Source organism: Bufo bufo, chromosome 9, assembly GCF_905171765.1.
Source record: "Bufo bufo chromosome 9, aBufBuf1.1, whole genome shotgun sequence".
Taxonomy (NCBI): Eukaryota; Metazoa; Chordata; class Amphibia; order Anura; family Bufonidae; genus Bufo; species Bufo bufo.
The window spans coordinates 140,476,998-140,495,902 of NC_053397.1; the positions used below are offsets into that span (position 1 = coordinate 140,476,998).

General features: G+C 43.7%; 1 protein-coding gene across 1 annotated transcript in view; it reads right to left on the reverse strand.

Annotated features, from left to right (window-relative positions):
- RBX1 (ring-box 1) overlaps nt 1-18,905 on the reverse strand; it is a 108,990-nt gene that overhangs the window by 35,531 nt on the left and 54,554 nt on the right. The window contains exon 4 of the mRNA XM_040407657.1: nt 10,374-10,459. Coding sequence (XP_040263591.1) covers nt 10,374-10,459 — 86 coding nt within the window. The remainder of the gene's footprint in view (nt 1-10,373; nt 10,460-18,905) is intronic.

The window sequence follows — 18,905 nt, forward strand, 5'->3', positions numbered from 1 at the left end:
TCATTGGATTCTCTTTGTGGACGGCTCAAGGTACGCCGATGACAAGGGGAAGTTCCATACAGGCATGGCAGTCACAAGTGAGCATGAAGTGCTGTGTGCAAGACAATTGCGCCCAGACCAGTCAGCACAAGAAGCTGAACTCATTGCCCTCACTGGCAAAAGACTCTACCGCCAATATCTACACAGATTCTAGATATGCCTTTGGAGTGGTTCATGACTTTGGACTAATATGGAAGGCCCGGGATTACATCACAGCTGCAGGAACCCCGATTAAGAATGCTGCAGCAGTAGCAGCCCTAATGGCAGCAGTACTCCTGCCCAACCAAGTGGCAGTGATCAAAGTAAAGGCCCATACTCGAGCTGACACCCCTGAGGCCAGAGGAAACGCCCTAGCTGACCAAGCGGCCAAGGAAGCAGCAGTGAAAGAGGAAAGAGTCCAGTCAGACCAGATTATGATAACACAGGAGGACCTGGAACAAGAAGAAATCACATGGGACCTACTGAAACAAATGCAGAAACAGGCCACTCCCAGGGAAAAGGAAATCTGGCTGAAAGAATCAGCCCTCGAAGAAGAATCTGGACTCTGGACACAAGGAAAGAGAGTCTGCCTACCCAGAGCTCTTTATCCCCTAATAGCCTCAGTGGCCCATGGGCCCACCCACCAATCCAAAACCATCATGAAAGAACTAATTGACAAAATATGGGTGGCCCCAGGGATAACCCCTGTCCTGGTGAGACATACCCAAGCGTGTCTCATCTGTGCAGAGTGTAACCCCGGCAGAACCGAGCCCACTCCCAGAAAATGTCTCCCGAAAGCCTTATATCCCTTTCAGAGGATACAAATCGATCATATCCAGATGCCAATGTGCCAAGGGTTTCAATATGTGCTAGTAGTGATAGACTTGTTCTCTGGGTGGCCAGAAGCCTACCCCGTCCGAAACCAGACAGCAACCACTACTGCAAAAAAACTGATGCAGGAGCTTGTCTGTAGGTTCGGAGTACCTGAGGTCATTGAGAGTGATCAGGGCCCAGCATTCACTGCTAGTCTAACCCAAGAGGTCTGGAAGATGGTAGGGTCACACCTGGCGTATCATACCCCATACAGGCCCCAAAGCAGCGGCAAAGTCGAAAGATTGAACGGGGTGTTAAAATCTAAAATGCTGAAGATGACCAGGGAGACAGGGCTTAATTGGGTTCAGTGTTTGCCTATAACCCTCTTTTCAGTTAGGCATATACCAAGGCCCCCACACAAACTAACCCCATATGAGATCTTATTTGGAACAGGGCCAAGAATGGGACAGTATTTCCCACAACAGTTACAAATGCATTATGAATCTGTTGCAAAATATGTGATAGCCTTGAGCAAGCAATTGTCTAATATACATGCACAAGTTTTCTCTTCCATTCCAGATCCTAACTCCCTGGAGGGAAGCCACACTCTCAAACCTGGAGAGTGGGTGGTGGTCAAGAAACACGTCAGAAGCACCCTCGAACCACGATACGAGGGACCTTACCAGGTGTTGCTGACCACCCCAACCTCTGTGAAACTCGAAGGGAGACCCACCTGGATCCACGCTTCACATTGTAAAAGAGTGAAGGCTGTCCCACCGTCCCAGGAACCATAAGCCATGAGGATTTACATACTGATCATGACTTTGACAGTGGGCATATCTGCAGTATTCACGCCACTGGGTGATGAATGGGACAATTCACTGATACGGCACCATCAAATTTTAGTCCAGGGGTTGAAGGAGACTGAAACTCTGAGAGATTGTTGGATCTGTACCCACAGTCCCGTGAGTTCAACCAGTATGCCTTATTTTGCAATACCCCTGGACCTTTCTGAACTGATTGACCTGTCTAATTCTACCATCTTTCTCACTAGTATACACCAAGTTAAATCCAGTACAAACAAGGACAGGGAAGTAGCCTTACCTATTGCAGGGTGGGCAGATGCCCCATGGCTCATGATAAACAGATCAGGACCCTCGGTAGATTATAGCTCTACTCCTTGGGAAGAGGGACACTGGGCTAATGTCACATGTTTTCCTAGCTGGACACACTGTTATTGTCTCCAAGTACAAACCAAAGGTATGACATTTAGTCCACACATACACTCAGGTTGCAATGATTCAAAAACAGACAGCCACGTGCAGTGTATTGGTGTAGATGCTGAGAACGGAAAGGATCTGCCCTGTAACAACCGTACTGTACAGGATCTCCGGACAGGTATATTAGCTAACGACACGGAAAGTCAGTCAAAAGGTATTGGGGGTTGGCTCATGGGAATTGTCCAAGTAATATTACAGGTAGCCCTAATAATATTGGTGATATATGTAGTGATTAAGCTCGTTCTTATTTGTGTGACCCGCTTTTCAAAAAGAATTAAGAAAACTGATGAACGACCTATTATGCTCCTCTACGATGAGGAAGGACAGAAGGAAACATCGTTCAACACAGCTCCCCCTCCTCACAATGATGCCTGGCTAAGATAGGGTGAGATGAATCCCAGGGTATTACCACAAGTCCGAGCAACCGGGAGCCTACCTATAAGGGGTAGGTTGTCGCCACTGCGGGTGAAGAGGATACGAATGGTATGCCCAGGGGATTCGCTAGGCGAAGGGAAAGTCTACAATCAAGTTTCCAAGGGGGGACTGTTATGGACTATTAATACAAAATGGATACTTGCTTGTTGAGGACTATGTTTAGCTAAGATGGCGGCCAGGCATTCAGCCAACACCTATAAACTAGAATCTTACTTTGTGTTTTATCATGTGTTTCTTTGTGGTTTCCGTTCAGCTCAAGCAAGCAGTTACAAAGAGGTTTCCGTTCAGCTCAAGCAAGCAGTTAGAAAGTAGAAAGAAGTAACGGTTTCTCCCACGAGCCAGGAGGGAGGGGGGAGGAATTTACTCTGAGCTGTGAAGGTTACAGAAAAAGTACAGTGTTTGTAGCCAATAGGGAAGATATACTTTATCTTTCACTCACCCCCCCTCCCACCTCTCCCTGTCGTAAAACCTATGTATTATGCTGTTTTCAGAAAATAAAGCAGAGATCCTGTTTAACCCCGTGCTGTGGGTTGTCTCAGTTTGATCTCTCCGTGCACGTACACTAATTGATTTGGATCAGTACATCAACCGAACTGGCAGCTTGGCCAGAACCAGAACACTTGGTTTACTTTTGCAGTTCTCAAAACTGAATTTGACTCAGCAGAGATCACATGCCTCTTCACAGCAAAAATGTTATAACATGAACAGAGTTGAGAAAAATACCTTAATCCTAACTTCTACAAACCTATGAATGCAGAATCAACCTAATCAAACTAATATGAAAAGTTGTTTAAATCTTCATCTACTTGCATATTATAAGTTATACCAGCAATAATTAGTCTTTATGTAGAAAACTATGATTTAAATCAAGCCTTACTGACTAGTGATTTAAATCGTGATTTAAATCATTTTGATTTAAATCAAATCCACCCTGATTGCCACACAATAAAAGAAGGAAAGTTTTGCCTGTACCTAAACACTTGAAGCCATGACCACAACATCACATAAATGAATTTATATTAAAAAAGGAATTTCAAATCTCAGAGGTACAGGAGAATCTGGGAATATAAGTCCATGATAACCTTTGACACGCTCAGAACAGCAATGAATGTGTCTCATGGATTTATGTCCTTCTACACATCTTAAGGAATGTGGCCCTCAGACCAGGGCAAAGAAGCCACTACTGAGGAACAACAATAAGATCTGTTTCAGCCAGGAAACTAAAAGGAATTATTAAAATGGAAACTGTACTTTGAGATTTTTTGCTTCAACCATCATGTCTTTGTGAGATGCAGAAAAGGTGAGCGGACAGTTTCTACATGTATGGTTCCCACCATGAAGCAAGGAGGAAACTGTGTGATGGTGTGGGGGGTGCTTTGCAGATGACACTTTTGTCAGATTACCAGCATGGTTACCATGGCATTTTGCAGGACATGCCATTCCATCTGGTTTGCATTTACTGGGACCATCATTTGTTTTTCAACAGGATAATGACACTAAACACATATCCAGGCTATGCAAGGCTACTTGACCAAGAAGGAGAGTTCATAACAAAAAAAAGTAAAAAAAAAAAACAAAACAATAAAACAGGTATCCTCCGCGCAGGCGCTCTGAGATGAGGAGGCTCGTCTCCTCAGAACTCCCTCAGTGCGCCTGCGCCGATGACATCACCGAAATAGAAGACGTCATCGGCGCAGGCGCACTGAGGGAGTGCTGAGGAGACGAGCCTCCTCATCTCAGAGCACCTGCGCCGAATGAACACAGGCGCGCGATTTTTGAAATGCCGACAGGGCCAGCCGGAGGAGGAGATCCCGGCTTGCCCTGTCAATCAACACGACGAGGGGGCGGTTTTCTGCAGCAGCTACCAGCAAGTAGCCGCCCTACTTGCTGGTAGAGACCTAATTTACATATTATAAAACTTCGTTTTTGGAAGAAACTGCTGGATCAAAGTAACACCATTATATTTTCATATATCGCAATATAAATAATTTAACTAGCCCAAAAAAAAAAAAAAAACACTTTAGTGGGGTGACAGAAGCACTTTAAGGAAGTGCTCACTAGTATGCAACTGGTTCCGGGAGCAGGGAAGAAGCGCAGCAAGCTCTTCCGATATTCACCCTCCCTGGTCTTCTTTGATGGGGCCCGCGCTGCACTGTCCTGACCCCGTACAGCGTCAGGATGTAGTGCGCGGCACGCTGTCAGGTGACAGTGCAGTGCTGGCCGGAGAACACAGGGGAGCGCGACACCGGACCCGGAGATGAAGAGGAGCTGCGGCGCAGGTGAGGTGAGGATTTTTTTTTTTTTTTTTTAATTCATCTGAGGTCTGATAGGGGTTAATAAAGTCAGTGAGAAGGAGGGGGGGGGGGGGGGCATTTGGCACTAGTATATTACAAAAGTTAAATTATAAATTGACTACCAACTAAGGGCTTTATTTATAATTTACCGTACATTTATAATATATTAGTGCCAAAAGCAAGTTTCCAACACCTCAGTGACTACCAACTAATATAAGATATTATAAAATATCGGTATAAATTATCGGCTATCGGCCTGAAAGTTCACAGATTATCGGCATCGACTCTAAAAAAGACAAACAAAAAAAAAAGTCGATCCCTAGTGGACACCCCCGATAAATGACCCCATTGTAGAAACTACACCCCTCAAGTTACTTAAAACTGATTTTACAAAACACCTGAAGGAGGTGTTCAACAAGAATTAACAAAAAATGGAGAGGAAATTTCAGAATTTCACTTTATTGGCAGATTTTTCATTTTAATAATTTTTTTTCATTAACACAGAGGGTTAACAGCCAAACAAAACTTAAATATTTATTTCCCCGATTCTGCGGTTTACAGAAACACCCCCCATGTGGTCGTAAACTGATGTAAGGGCACACGGCAGGGCGCAGAAGAAAAGGAGCGCCATATGGTTTTTGGAAGGCAGATTTTGCTGAACTGGTTTTTAGATGCCATGTCCCATTTGAAGCCCCCCTGATGCACCCTTACAGTAGAAACTCCCAAAAAGTGACCCAATTTTGGAAACTAGGGGATAAGGTGCCAGTTTTATTGGTACTATTTTGGGGTACATATGATTTTTTAATTGCTCTATATTAAGTTTTTTGTGAGGCAAGGTAACCAAAAAATGGCTGTTTTGGCACAGTTTTTATTTTTTATAACATTCATCTGACAGGGTAGATCATGTGCTATTTTTATAGAGCAGGTTGTTATGGACGCAATGATATCAAAATAGGTCTAACTTTCTTTGTTTGAGTTTTACATAATAAAGCATTTTTGAAAAAATATTGTTTGTGTCTCCATATTCTGAACGCCATATTTTTTTATTTTTAAGCCGATTGTCTTGTGCAGGGTTTGTTTTTGCAGGAAGAGTTGACGTTTTTATTAGTACAATTTTTGGGTACATATGATTTTTTGATCATTCATTATTACACTTTATAGGGCATGGTGACCAAAAAATATAAAATTAGTTTTAGCACAGTTTATTTATTTATTTTTACAGCGTTCACCTGAGGGGTTAAGTCATGCGACATTTTTATAGAGCAGATAGTTACGGACTTGGCGATACTTACCGTAATATGTATACTTTTTCTTATTTATTTACGTTTTACACAATAGCATTTTTGAAACAAAAAAAAATTTAAAATGATGTTTTAGTGTTTCCATAGTCTAAGAGTTTTTTTTATTTCTTGACCAATTGTCTTAGGATCTCATTTTTTGCGGGATGAGGTGACAGTTTGATTGGTACTATTTTGGGGGGCATACACCTTTTTGATCACGTCGAGTTGCACTTTTTGTGATGTAAGATGACAAAAAACGGCTTTGCCAGTTTTTATCTTTTTTGTGGATCATGTGATATATTTATAGAGCCAGTCGTTACGGACGCGGCAATACAAAATATGTCTTTTTTTATATTTTTTACTTTTTTGTAATTGGGGATTTTTTTATTTTCTTACATGTGAATTTTATTTTTATTTTTTATAAACACTTTTTTAATTTTACACTTTGCGTCCCCCATAAGGTCATACAAAACCGCTGGGGGACATTTAACTTCACTTCCCCCCCCCCCCCCCCCCCCCCACTATTGATTTCTCCTGTAACTGGGGCTGACATAGTAGCCGGGTGTACAGCACTATACAACGCTGTACAGCCTCAGTGCAGGGCTGATCGAGGTCTGTAGAAGACCCAACAGCTCCTGCACTCTCCCGGCCCGGCGGTCATATGACCGCCGGGCCAGGACAGGAAGTGCATATACACAGCAATCTAGAAGGCAGGAACACCTGGGAACTGTCCCTGCCTTCTCTCTGGATTTTCCTGCTGTCACTGACAGCGGGCAACCCGCTCTGCAGCTGCACGATTAGCGTGCAGCTTCCATCTCTGAATGGACGTTCAGAGATAGAGATCCACCTCCCGGACGTTTATAGTCAACGGGCGGATGGGAGGTGGTTAAATAATATAAAATATAAAAACAGCCGCGTTTGTTTAATGTGTACCTAACCTTTCAATACATTTTGCATTAATGAATAATACAGTGTGTGTACATGAGTAACACTTTCCTTTATCACCCGTGCATGCTGAATGTCTAATTTGTAGTTTTGTAGTTGGGTGGAGATTAGCTGTCATCCACTGCAGACAGAAAGTAGGGGAGAACCCGTTTTAGAACTTATTTACTCACTAAGGCCTCATGCACATGACCGTTCCGGTCTATGCGGGCCGCAAATTGTGGATACGCAAAACACGGAAGCCACCCGTGTGCCTTCCGCAATTTGCAGAACGGAACAGGCGGCCCATTGTAGAAATGCCTATTATTGTCCGCAAAACTGACAAGAATAGGACATATTATATTTTTTTGCAGGGCCACGGAACGGAATAACGGATGCAGACAGCACACGGAGTGCTGTCCGCATCTTTTGCAGCCCCACTGAAGTGAATGGGTCTGCACCCGAGCTGCAAAAACTGCGGCTCGGATGCGGACCAGAACAACGGTCGTGTGCATAAGGCCTAAGAAGCAGCCCCAACATCATAGAGGATATTACAGAGAATTACTGACCTGTATGGATGTGAATATCGCACTTTTGCTGAGACAAACTGCATCTAGTTGTGCATGCCTTTCTTGTGTCTCTTTCATTTAAAAAGGGGTTATCAAAGGCTATAAACCCCCTATATGCAGGGCCCCTCACACTGAATATTTGTGATGGGGACGAGCCTCCCTCGCATCGCAGGCGCAGGTAGGCAGGCTCTTCCATGTCTGCCATTGGCTGTTGAAAAACCACCCATTCCTTCCCTTGTCCCCCGGATGTTTTCATCCGCGCACAGGGAGAAGCTGCAGTGGTGGTGCGGGGAGCCAGGTAAGTATAGTCAATGTGAATAGCATTGGATAATCCCTTTAATGCTCACTCATCCCCTCTCCATAGACCTGCATGGGATAATATATCTTTCAGCAGAAGCTGTCCAGGATGGATTTCATGATTTTTAAAGACACTGGGGAGAATTTTCATCTCTATACCAGTTTTCTCGTGGAAAAAAATGTTGCAAACCATATTTTCCCTGCTTTTTTTTTTTTTTATGCCATTGCGCCTAAAGTCAAAAGGAGGCATTTCTACGCTGCCCTTGCCACTTTCCGAGAAGGGTGCTTGGCTAGGGTGGTAAAAGGGCAAGGCCAGCAGGCCCAGTAAATTTATATTGTAAGTGAAGACTGAAGTCTACAGCAGCTTGGCGCTTTTGTAGATTTCAGTACAGGCGCACGGACAGGCAGAGGATACATTTAACTTATGATAAAGCCTGTGCCGCGCCATAAATTATGCGCATCGTCTGGCAGTACAGGAGATATCATCAAGAGTGGCATAGCACATGACATTCTTGATGGAACCCCCCCCCCCCCCTATTTAAAAAAAAAAAAAAGGGGGGGGGGGGATTTGGCTGGAAAAAAAACCAGTTGGTGACTCTAGAACAAGTTCATTATTCTCTGAAAAAAATGATTATATATACACGATTTATGCAAAATGTATGTTAAAAGTTCATGACCATTTAACACTTTGCTTACTACTTAATTCCATATACAGTCAGTTCCATAAATATTGGGACATTAACACAATTCTAACATTTTTGGCTCTATACACCACCACAATGGATTTGAAATTAAACGAACAAGATGTGCTTTAACTGCAAACTGTCAGCTTTAATTTGAGGGTATTCACATCCAAATCAGGTGAACGGTGTAGGAATTACAACAGTCTGCATATGTGCCTCCCTCTTGTTAATGGAACAAAAGTAAGGGGACAATTGGGTTATCAGCTGTTCCATGGCCAGGTGTGTGTTATTCCCTCATTATCCCAATTACAATGAGCAGATAAAAAGGTCCAGAGTTCATTTCAGGTGTGCCATTTGCATTTGGAATCTGTTGCTGTCAACTCTCAAGATGAGATCCAAAGAGCTGTCACCATCAGTGAAGCAAGCCATCATTAGGCTGAAAAAACAAAAACAAACCCATCACAGAGATAGAAAAAACAGTAGGCGTGGCCAAAACAACTGTTTGCAACATTTTTAAAAAGAAGGAACGCACCGATGAGCTCAGCAACACCAAAAGACCCGGGAGACCACGGAAAACAACTGTGGTGGATGACCGAAGAATTCTTTCCCTGGTGAAGAAAACACCCTCCACAACAGTTGGCCAGATCAAGAACACTCTCCAGGAGGTAGGTGTATGTGTGTCAAAGTCAACAATCAAGAGAAGACTTCACCAGAGTGAATACAGAGTGTTCACCACAAGATGTAAACCTTTGGTGAGCCTCAAAGGCCAGATTAGAGTTTGCCAAACGACATCTAAAAAAGCCTTCACAGTTCTGGAACAACATCCTATGGACAGATGAGACCAAGATCAACTTGTACCAGAGTGATGGGAAGAGAAGAGTATGGAGAAGGAAAGGAACTGCTCATGATCCTAAGCATACCACCTCATCAGTAAAGCATGGTGTTGGTAGTGTCATGGCGTGGGCATGTATGGCTGCCAATGGAACTGGTTCTCTTGTATTTATTGAGGATGTGACTGCTGACAAAAGCAGCAGGACGAATTCTGAAGTGTTTCGGGCAATATTATCTGCTCGTATTCAGCCAAATGCTTCAGAACTCATTGGACGGCGCTTCACCGTGCAGATGGACAATGACCCAAAGCATACTGCAAAAGCAACCAAAGAGTTTAAGGGAAAGAAGTGGAATGTTATTCAATGGCCAAGTCAATCACCTGACCTGAATCCGATTGAGCATGCATTTCACTTGCTGAAGACAAAACTGAAGGGAAAATGCCCCAAGAACAAGCAGGAACTGAAGACCGTTGCAGTAGAGGCCTGGCAGAGCATCACCAGGGATGAAAACCAGCGTCTAGTGATGTCTACGAGTTCCAGACTTCAGGCTGTAATTAACTGCAAAGGATTTGCAACTAAGTATTAAAAAGTGAAAGTTTGATTTAGGATTATTATTCTGTCCCATTACTTTTGGTCCCTTAACAAGTGGGAGGCACATATGCAAACTGTTATACATCCTACACTGTTCACCTGATTTGGATGTAAACACCCTCAAATTAAAGATGTCTGCAGTTAAAGCACATCTAGTTAGTTTCATTTCAAATCCATTGTGGTGGTGTATAGAGCCAAAAAAGGAAAAAATTGTGTTGATGTCCAAATATTTATGGACCCGACTGTACGTTCCTTCATCGTTTTCATGTCTTCAATATGAACCTACAATGTAGGAAAACAAAGCCACAAAGAAAAAACATGGACTGAAACTTTTGATTGGTACTGCACAATATTTCACTTACTTTTGAAATTCCCATTCTCTGTTATCAAGTGGGCAGACCTGACGAGTTTTTAACCAACGAGAGATGCAATGGAAATGGAATGCGTGCTAAAAAACAGAAGATTTTCATTAGTATTTTGCTGTATTAACCTTCTATAAACGTTTAAGGTTCCTTTAACACAACCAAATGCGGGGGGCATAACACACACTGATCGACAATAGAACAAGTTAACTGCCATTCGTTTAACCCCTTAAGCCACAATGACATACAGGTTCCTCTTGGCAGCCATCTGTCACCATGTCTACAGACATGGTGACAGTGCCAAGATCCTGGCTGTTACACACCGCTAACCGGCTCGAGACCAACGAGGGCAGCCTTGAGCCAGTGGTTTCTCTAATTGATTGGCTAGTCTGTACAAATCAGAGGATTTACACGCTGGTAAGAAGTTTTGATCCCCACAGTCCGAGACTGTGGTGATCAGAACCTTGTAAAAAAGCGCTGATCCACCCGTTCAGGATGTAACATACAGATAACACACGGCTTGAAATGTCCGACATTGGTGCTGTATGAATGGGGTTAACAGAGGGAGTCCCGTTTGTTACCATGGTCTAAACAAACATCCGGCTTGCCATGGTATATCCGAGCCTGATCAGGCTAAGTGTACTGCAGTGTATTGTAGAGCCAGACCCACTGGATTTTAAGGAATAAAGGACACTACACATATTTGGTATCATGGTAACGCTGCGTCCGTAACGACCGGATCTATAAAAAGATCTTGTTACTTTAACCACATGGTGATTTGCATAAAAATAAAAAAATAAATAAATGGTTTTATTGTGTAAAACCCCCCAAAAATTAAAAATGTAAATTTAAAAAAAATAAATAAATTTGGTATTGCTGTGTCTGTAACAAATATCACATGATCTAACCTGTCAGATAAACATCGTAAAAAACAAAATAAAAAAAATAAAAACTGTCAGAACAGCCATTTATTGGTTACCTTGCTTCACAAAAAGCGCAATATTGAGCGTTCATATGTACTCTAAAATAGTACTAATAAAACTGTCCCCTTATCCCGTGGTTTGCAAAAGGAGGGTCACTTTTTGGGATTTTCTTCTGTAGGAGTGCATCGGGGGGCTTCTAATGGGACATGGTGTCTAAAAACCAGTCCAGCAAAATCTGCCCTACAAAAACCATCTGGCGCTCCTTTTCTTCTGCACCCTGCCATGCGCCATAACAGCAGTTTACCACCACATATGCAGTGTTTCTCTAAACTTCAGAATCAGGGTAATAGATATTGAAATTAGTTTGGCTGTTAACCCTTGCTGTGTTTAATCTGTTTTGAATAACTTGAGGGACGCACCTAGGTTTTAGAAGAGGACAATAAGAAATTATTTTTTTTCATTACACCTCAGGTCAGACCACCAATCAGATCTCAGCTGACAGCCCCAATCAGACCGCAAATAAGACCTCAGATCAGACCCCCAATCAGATGTCAGCCCAGACCCCAATGTAAATGAACCCCAATCAGACCTCAGATAAGAGCCTCATGGCTCTCATCAGCCCCCATATCAGTCCTCATGCATCTCATCAGCACCCATTATGCCTCTCATCACCCCCATATCAGATCAACCCCAAGCAGCCTCATGTTTTATAAAAATAAAAAAAAACACTTCTCTCCTGCTCCTGGACGCCACTTTTGGGGGTGGGTGGGAATGCATCTTATGGGGTGAAAAATACGGTAGTTAAAAAAAAATTAAAAAATTTGTTATGGGTGGTTTCTACTATGCAAGCCCAATAAAGTAACTTTATAAGTGAACTGGTCCTTAAAAAGTGGGTTTTGAAAATTTGCTTAAATTTGAAGAATTGCATCTAAAATTCTTCCAACATTTTAAAAATAAAAATACATTACAAAATGATGCAAACATAAAAGTAGACATATGGAAAATGTAAACTAATAACCATTTTGTGAGGTGTCACTTATCAGCCTTAAAAGCAGATATTACAAATTTAGAAAATTGCTAATTTTTCCAATTTATCAGGAAATGTAGGATTTATTTTTTATTTTTTTATTATATAAAAGGTGATTTATATTACCTCAAATTTACTACTATTATGAACTATAATGTGTCACAGAAACACTTCTAAGAGCTATAACTTTACTTTTCCTTTCACATGATATATAGCTGAAGACTTATCTTTGCAGAGCGAAAATTTGTTTGTGGGCTTAAACAAAAAAACAACACAATTCTGGCTTCTTTTTTTGTGTTCACTGAGTTATAAATGACATGTCAATATTGTGTGGGGGGGAAATAAATAAATTAGACTTACCGGTAATTCTATTTCCTTGACGGCTAAGGATGAGATTGACCTCTTAACCTCTGTAGAGGCAGGAAATACACAGAGAGAAGCCCCCACCCACTCTCACCCTCAGTGTGTACCAGATACCAAGTGGGTATGGGTATAGGTATAGAGAGATATAGAGAGATAGATTATATACACACACACACGTGTTTAATGTGGTTTCAATATAATATAATTGATATAGATTTTATATATATATATATATATATATATATATATATATATATATATATATATATATATATATATATATATATATATATACCGTATTTTTCGCCCTATAAGACGCACCTAGGTTTTTGGGGAGGATAATAAGAAAAAAAATATTTTTAACCAAAAGGTGCGCTGTGTGTTTGGTGGGTTTGGAACTAATGGTGGTCTGTGGATGGCACTATTACTGGGGATCTGTGGATGACTGACACTGTTATGGGGGGATCTGTGGATGACTGACACTGTTATGGGGGGGATCTGTGGATGACGGACACTGTTATGGGGGGGATCTGTGGATGACGGACACTGTTATGGGGGGGATCTGTGGATGACGGACACTGTTATGGGGGGGATCTGTGGATGACTGACACTGTTATGGGGGGGATCTGTGGATGACGGACACTGTTATGGGGGGGATCTGTGGATGACGGACACTGTTATGGGGGGGATCTGTGGATGACGGACACTGTTATGGGGGGGATCTGTGGATGACGGACACTGTTATGGGGGGGATCTGTGGATGACGGACACTTATGGGGGGGATCTGTGGATGACGGACACTTATGGGGGGGATCTGTGGATGACGGACACTTATGGGGGGGGATCTGTGGATGACGGACACTTATGGGGGGGATCTGTGGATGACGGACACTTATGGGGGGGATCTGTGGATGACGGACACTGTTACAGGGGGATCTGTGGCTGGCACTGTTACAGGGGGGGGGGGGGATCTGTGGCTGGCACTGTTACAGGGGGGGATCTGCGGATGGCACTGTTATGGGCTGGGGGGGGATCTGTGGGTGGCACTGTTATATATGTGCCATCCACAGACCCCCCAGCCCATAACAGTGCCATCCACAGACCCCCCCAGCCCATAACAGTGCCATCCACAGACCCCCCCCCCAGCCCATAACAGTGACATTCACAGCCCCCCCCCCCCAGCCCATAACAGTGACATCCACAGACCCCCCCCCCCAGCCCATAACAGTGACATCCACAGACCCCCCCAGCCCATAACAGTGACATCCACAGACCCCCCCCCAGCCCATAACTGTGCCATCCACAGACCCCCCCCCAGCCCATAACTGTGCCATCCACAGATCGCCCCCGCCTCCCCCCCCCTTCCCCCGCTGCCGCCAGTATACAAATATAAGATGTTATATTCATTTATTGGTTATTAAACATGCCCCCTCAGTCCTATTACTACCTTACATCCTAATCGCTTCAGAATGTAGAATTCAGCCAGCCCAAGCCGGGCGGCCGGCGCGTCTCTCACTGACGTCACTTGCCTGCGCTGCCTGCTTCATTCAGGCACATGACAAGAGTTACGCTGCCGTCCGCCTGGCCTGCCTGAATTCTACAGATGCGATTAGGATGTAAGGTAGTAATAGGACTGAGGGGGCATGTTTAATAACCAATAAATTAATATGACATCTTATATTAGTATACCGGAGCGGCGGGGCGGGGCTATACTACACTGACTGCACCGCCCCGCCGCTATTGCTAGCCCCCAGATCCTCCTCCCAGTCCCTCCCCGAGTCCCCGCTCGCTCCTACATCGCAGCTTGCGATGTAAAACGGCAAGCATTTGCCCCATAAGACGCAGGGGCATTTCTCCCCCATTTTGGGGGAAGAAAAAGTGCGTCTTATGGGGCGAAAAATACGGTATATATATTTTTTTGTTTTTTGTTTGTGTTATAATATCTACTAAACTTTTAAGGGAGGGAATATATGAGCAGTCATGGTGGATTCAAGGAAATAGAATTACCGGAAAGTTTAATTACGGTTTTTCCATTTCATCCACCATGACGGCTACGGATGAGAACAGATTACTAAGTAGGGGGGGCAACTGCTTGCAACACTCTTCGGCCAAACGCCAAACCTGCTGCAGCCGAAAAGTTCAGGCGGTAGTGTCTAATGAAAGTATGAATGGTAGACCAGGATGCAGCCCTGCATAGTTGATCGAGAGATACCCCAGCCTTTTCTGCCCAAGAGGAGGCCATAGCTCTAGTAGAGTGTGCCTTAATACCCATAGGACATGCCTGAGCTAATAAATTATAGCAGAGAACAAGTTGTTTTTATCCAACGCCCTATGGATGTTTTGGAAAGCTTTTTCCCCCCCCTATTTTTTCCGGAGAACTGAATTACCAGATTATCCTTCCTAAAGGGTGCTGTAACTTCTAGGTACTGGATAATTGTCTGCCTAACGTTTAGGAGATGCCATTTTTCTTCCGAGGAGTTTTTTGGATCACTGCAGAAGGAAGGTAAAAATAATCTCCTGGTCCCTATGGAAATTTAAACTACTTTCGGGAGAAAACCCGGATCTAGTCTCAATACAATTTTATCAGGAAACACTGATAAGTATGGTTCTTAACATGACAAAGCCTGAATTTCTCCTATGCGTCTAGTCTAGTGGATGTAATCGCCATTAGAAAAGCCGTTTTGAAAGAGATGTTTTAGGGAGATATCTGTTATTGGGGAAAGGAGGATTTGTTAACCCATTAAGGACTAAATTTAGGTCCCATGGCAGTGTATTAGACTTTAAAGGAAGGTCTAAGTCTAAAAGCAGCTTTAATAAATCTTCTAATCCATCTATGGTTTGCTAGGTTAGTGTCGTAGAAGGCCCCCCCAAGGATGATATTTGTACCTTTAAAAGGTACTAAGCCTAAGGCCTAAGTCTAGGCCTCCTTGTAAAAACTAAGATTTTTTGTATGGAGGGAGAGGATATATCAGTAAACTCTTTCCCCAGCCATGAGCAATATCTTTTCCAGATTTTTAGATAAATGGCGTTTGTAACTTTTTTCCTGCTGGCTTTTAGGGTACCAATTACTGAATTTGAGAGGCCCCTGCTCGTTAGGGTCTCGCTTTCAGGATTCTAGCCAATAGCTTGAAGAGACCTGTAGGATTGGACCCTGTGAGAATGTTCTCCTGGAAAGGAATCAGCCATGGATCTTCCAAGGATAGATTTCTCAGGATGGGAAACCAGGTTCACTTGGGCCAATATGGGGCATTTAGAATCACTAACTGTGAGGATCCCAGACCCATCTTAACTCCCTGAAGTTTTTATTCGTTCTGGACATTTTCCTTGCCAGCTTGAGGCGGCCACCATTGCACCCCATCCTGTTGTGCTTGTGTTGGTTACCACTTGTACTCCTGGTTCTTTTTGCAAGACCCCCCCTGGTTAGATTGGTTTCCATTTTCCACCAATTTAGATCTATTTTTACTTGCAAGGGGATTTTTATTATCCTGTCCAAGGATGACTGATGTTTGTTCTAATTGTTCAATATCCAGGATTGGATGGTCCTAGTGTGAGCTTGGCTCCAGGCAACCGCTGTTATACAGGAGGTCATGAGACCCAAGATGCTCATGGTGTTCCTGATCGAAGTGCTGTTTGGAGTTTGAAATCTTCAGATTTTCTCTATTGTGGCTTTTATTTTTGCCTGAGGTAGTAAGGTCTTTTGGGCTTCTGAATCTAGTATTACCCCAAGAAATTTCCTGTTGGATGACGGAATTAGGGAAGATTTTTTAATATTTATCAGCCAACCTAGGGTGGAAACTTTCTGTAAGAAGGTCTGCGTATTTGCGTCTTCTGAATTTCCAAATAGAAGAAAATAGTCTAGATATGGGAATATTACGAGTCCCTCTTTCCTGAGGGAGGGCAACATTTCCACTACAAGTTTTGTAAAGACCCTTGGTGCGGCTAAAATGCCAAATGGAAGGGCGCAGAATTGAAAATGATGAATTTTGTGATCCGGACTTGGTAATGCAAAACGGAGATATTTTCGCAAATTTTGATGTATAGGGACGTGGTAGTATGCGTCCTTGAGATCTACGGACGTCATACATGCCCCCTTTTTTTAAATTAAAGGTACAATGGAGGAGATGGATTCCATTTTGAATTTTTTGTACACTTTTTTGTTCTTCCGGAAAGCCCTTCGTGTCGGTGGCTTTTTCTAATATTTTATCAAGTACTGGTCCAAAAACATATTCCCCCGAAAATACTATGGAGCAAAGCTTAAATTTGGAAATTTTATCACCTCCCCCAAAGTGCGCGCTTGGCAGAATTTAACCACCTCCGGACCGCTGTACGCACAGACGCGTCCTGGAGGTGGTTGATTCATTCCTCCTGGACGCGCCGGCGCGTCCTCTCGCGAGACGCGAGATTTCCTGTGAACGCGCGCACACAGGCGCGCGCGCTCACAGGAACGGAAGGTAAGAGAGTTGATCTCCAGCCTGCCAGCGGCGATCGTTCGCTGGCAGGCTGGAGATGTGTTTTTTTTAACCCCTAACAGGTATATTAGACGCTGTTTTGATAACAGCGTCTAATATACCTGCTACCTGGTCCTCTGGTGGTCCCATTTGTTTGGATCGACCACCAGAGGACACAGGTAGCTCAGTAAAGTCCCACCAAGCACCACTACACTACACTACACCCCCCCCGTCACTTATTAACCCCTTATTAGCCCCTGATCACCCCTAATCACCCCTGATCACCCCATATAGACTCCCTGATCACCCCCCTGTCATTGATTACCCCCCTGTCATTGATCAACCCCCTGTAAAGCTCCATTCAGATGTCCGCATGATTTTTACGGATCCACTGATAGATGGATCGGATCCGCAAAACGCATCCGGACGTCTGAATGAAGCCTTACAGGGGCATGATCAATGACTGTGGTGATCACCCCATATAGACTCCTTGATCACCCCCCTGTAAAGCTCCATTCAGATGTCCGCATGATTTTTACGGATCCACTGATAGATGGATCGGATCCGCAAAACGCATCCGGACGTCTGAATGAAGCCTTACAGGGGCATGATCAATGACTGTGGTTATCACCCCATATAGACTCCCTGATCACCCCCCTGTCATTGATTACCCCCCTGTCATTGATTACCCCCCTGTAAAGCTCCATTCAGACGTCCGCATGATTTTTACGGATCCACTGATAGATGGATCGGATCCGCAAAACGCATCCGGACGTCTGAATGAAGCCTTACAGGGGCATGATCAATGACTGTGGTGATCACCCCATATAGACTCCCTGATCACCCCCCTGTCATTGATTACCCCCCTGTAAAGCTCCATTCAGACGTCCGCATGATTTTTACGGATCCACTGATAGATGGATCGGATCCGCAAAACGCATCCGGACGTCTGAATGAAGCCTTACAGGGGCATGATCAATGACTGTGGTGATCACCCCATATAGACTCCCTGATCACCCCCCTGTCATTGATTACCCCCCTGTCATTGATCACCCCCCTGTAAAGCTCCATTCAGACGTCCGCATGATTTTTACGGATCCACTGATAGATGGATCGGATCCGCAAAACGCATCCGGACGTCTGAATGAAGCCTTACACGGGCGTGATAAATGACTGTGGTTATCACCCCATATAGACTCCCTGATCACCCCCCTGTCATTGATCACCACCCCTGTCATTGATCACCACCCCTGTCATTGATCACCCCCCTGTCATTGATCACCCCCCTGTCATTGATCACCCCCCTGTCATTGATCAACCCCCTGTCATTGATCAACCCCCTGTCATTGATCAACCCCCCTGTCATTGATCACCCCCCTGTAAGGCTCCATTCAGACATTTTTTTGGCCCAAGTTAGCGGAATTATTATTTTTTTTTCTTACAAAGTCTCATATTCCACTAACTTGTGACAAAAAATTAAATCTCACATGAACTCACCATACCCCTCACGGAATCCAAATGCGTAAAATTTTTTAGACATTTATATTCCAGACTTCTTCTCACGCTTTAGGGCCCCTAGAATGCCAGGGCAGTATAAATACCCCACATGTGACCCCATTTCGGAAAGAAGACACCCCCAGGTATTCCGTGAGGGGCATATTGAGTCCATGAAAGATTGAAATTTTTGTCCCAAGTTAGCGGAACGGGAGACTTTGTGAGAAAAAAATAAAAAATATCAATTTCCGCTAACTTGTGCCAAAAAAAAAAAAAT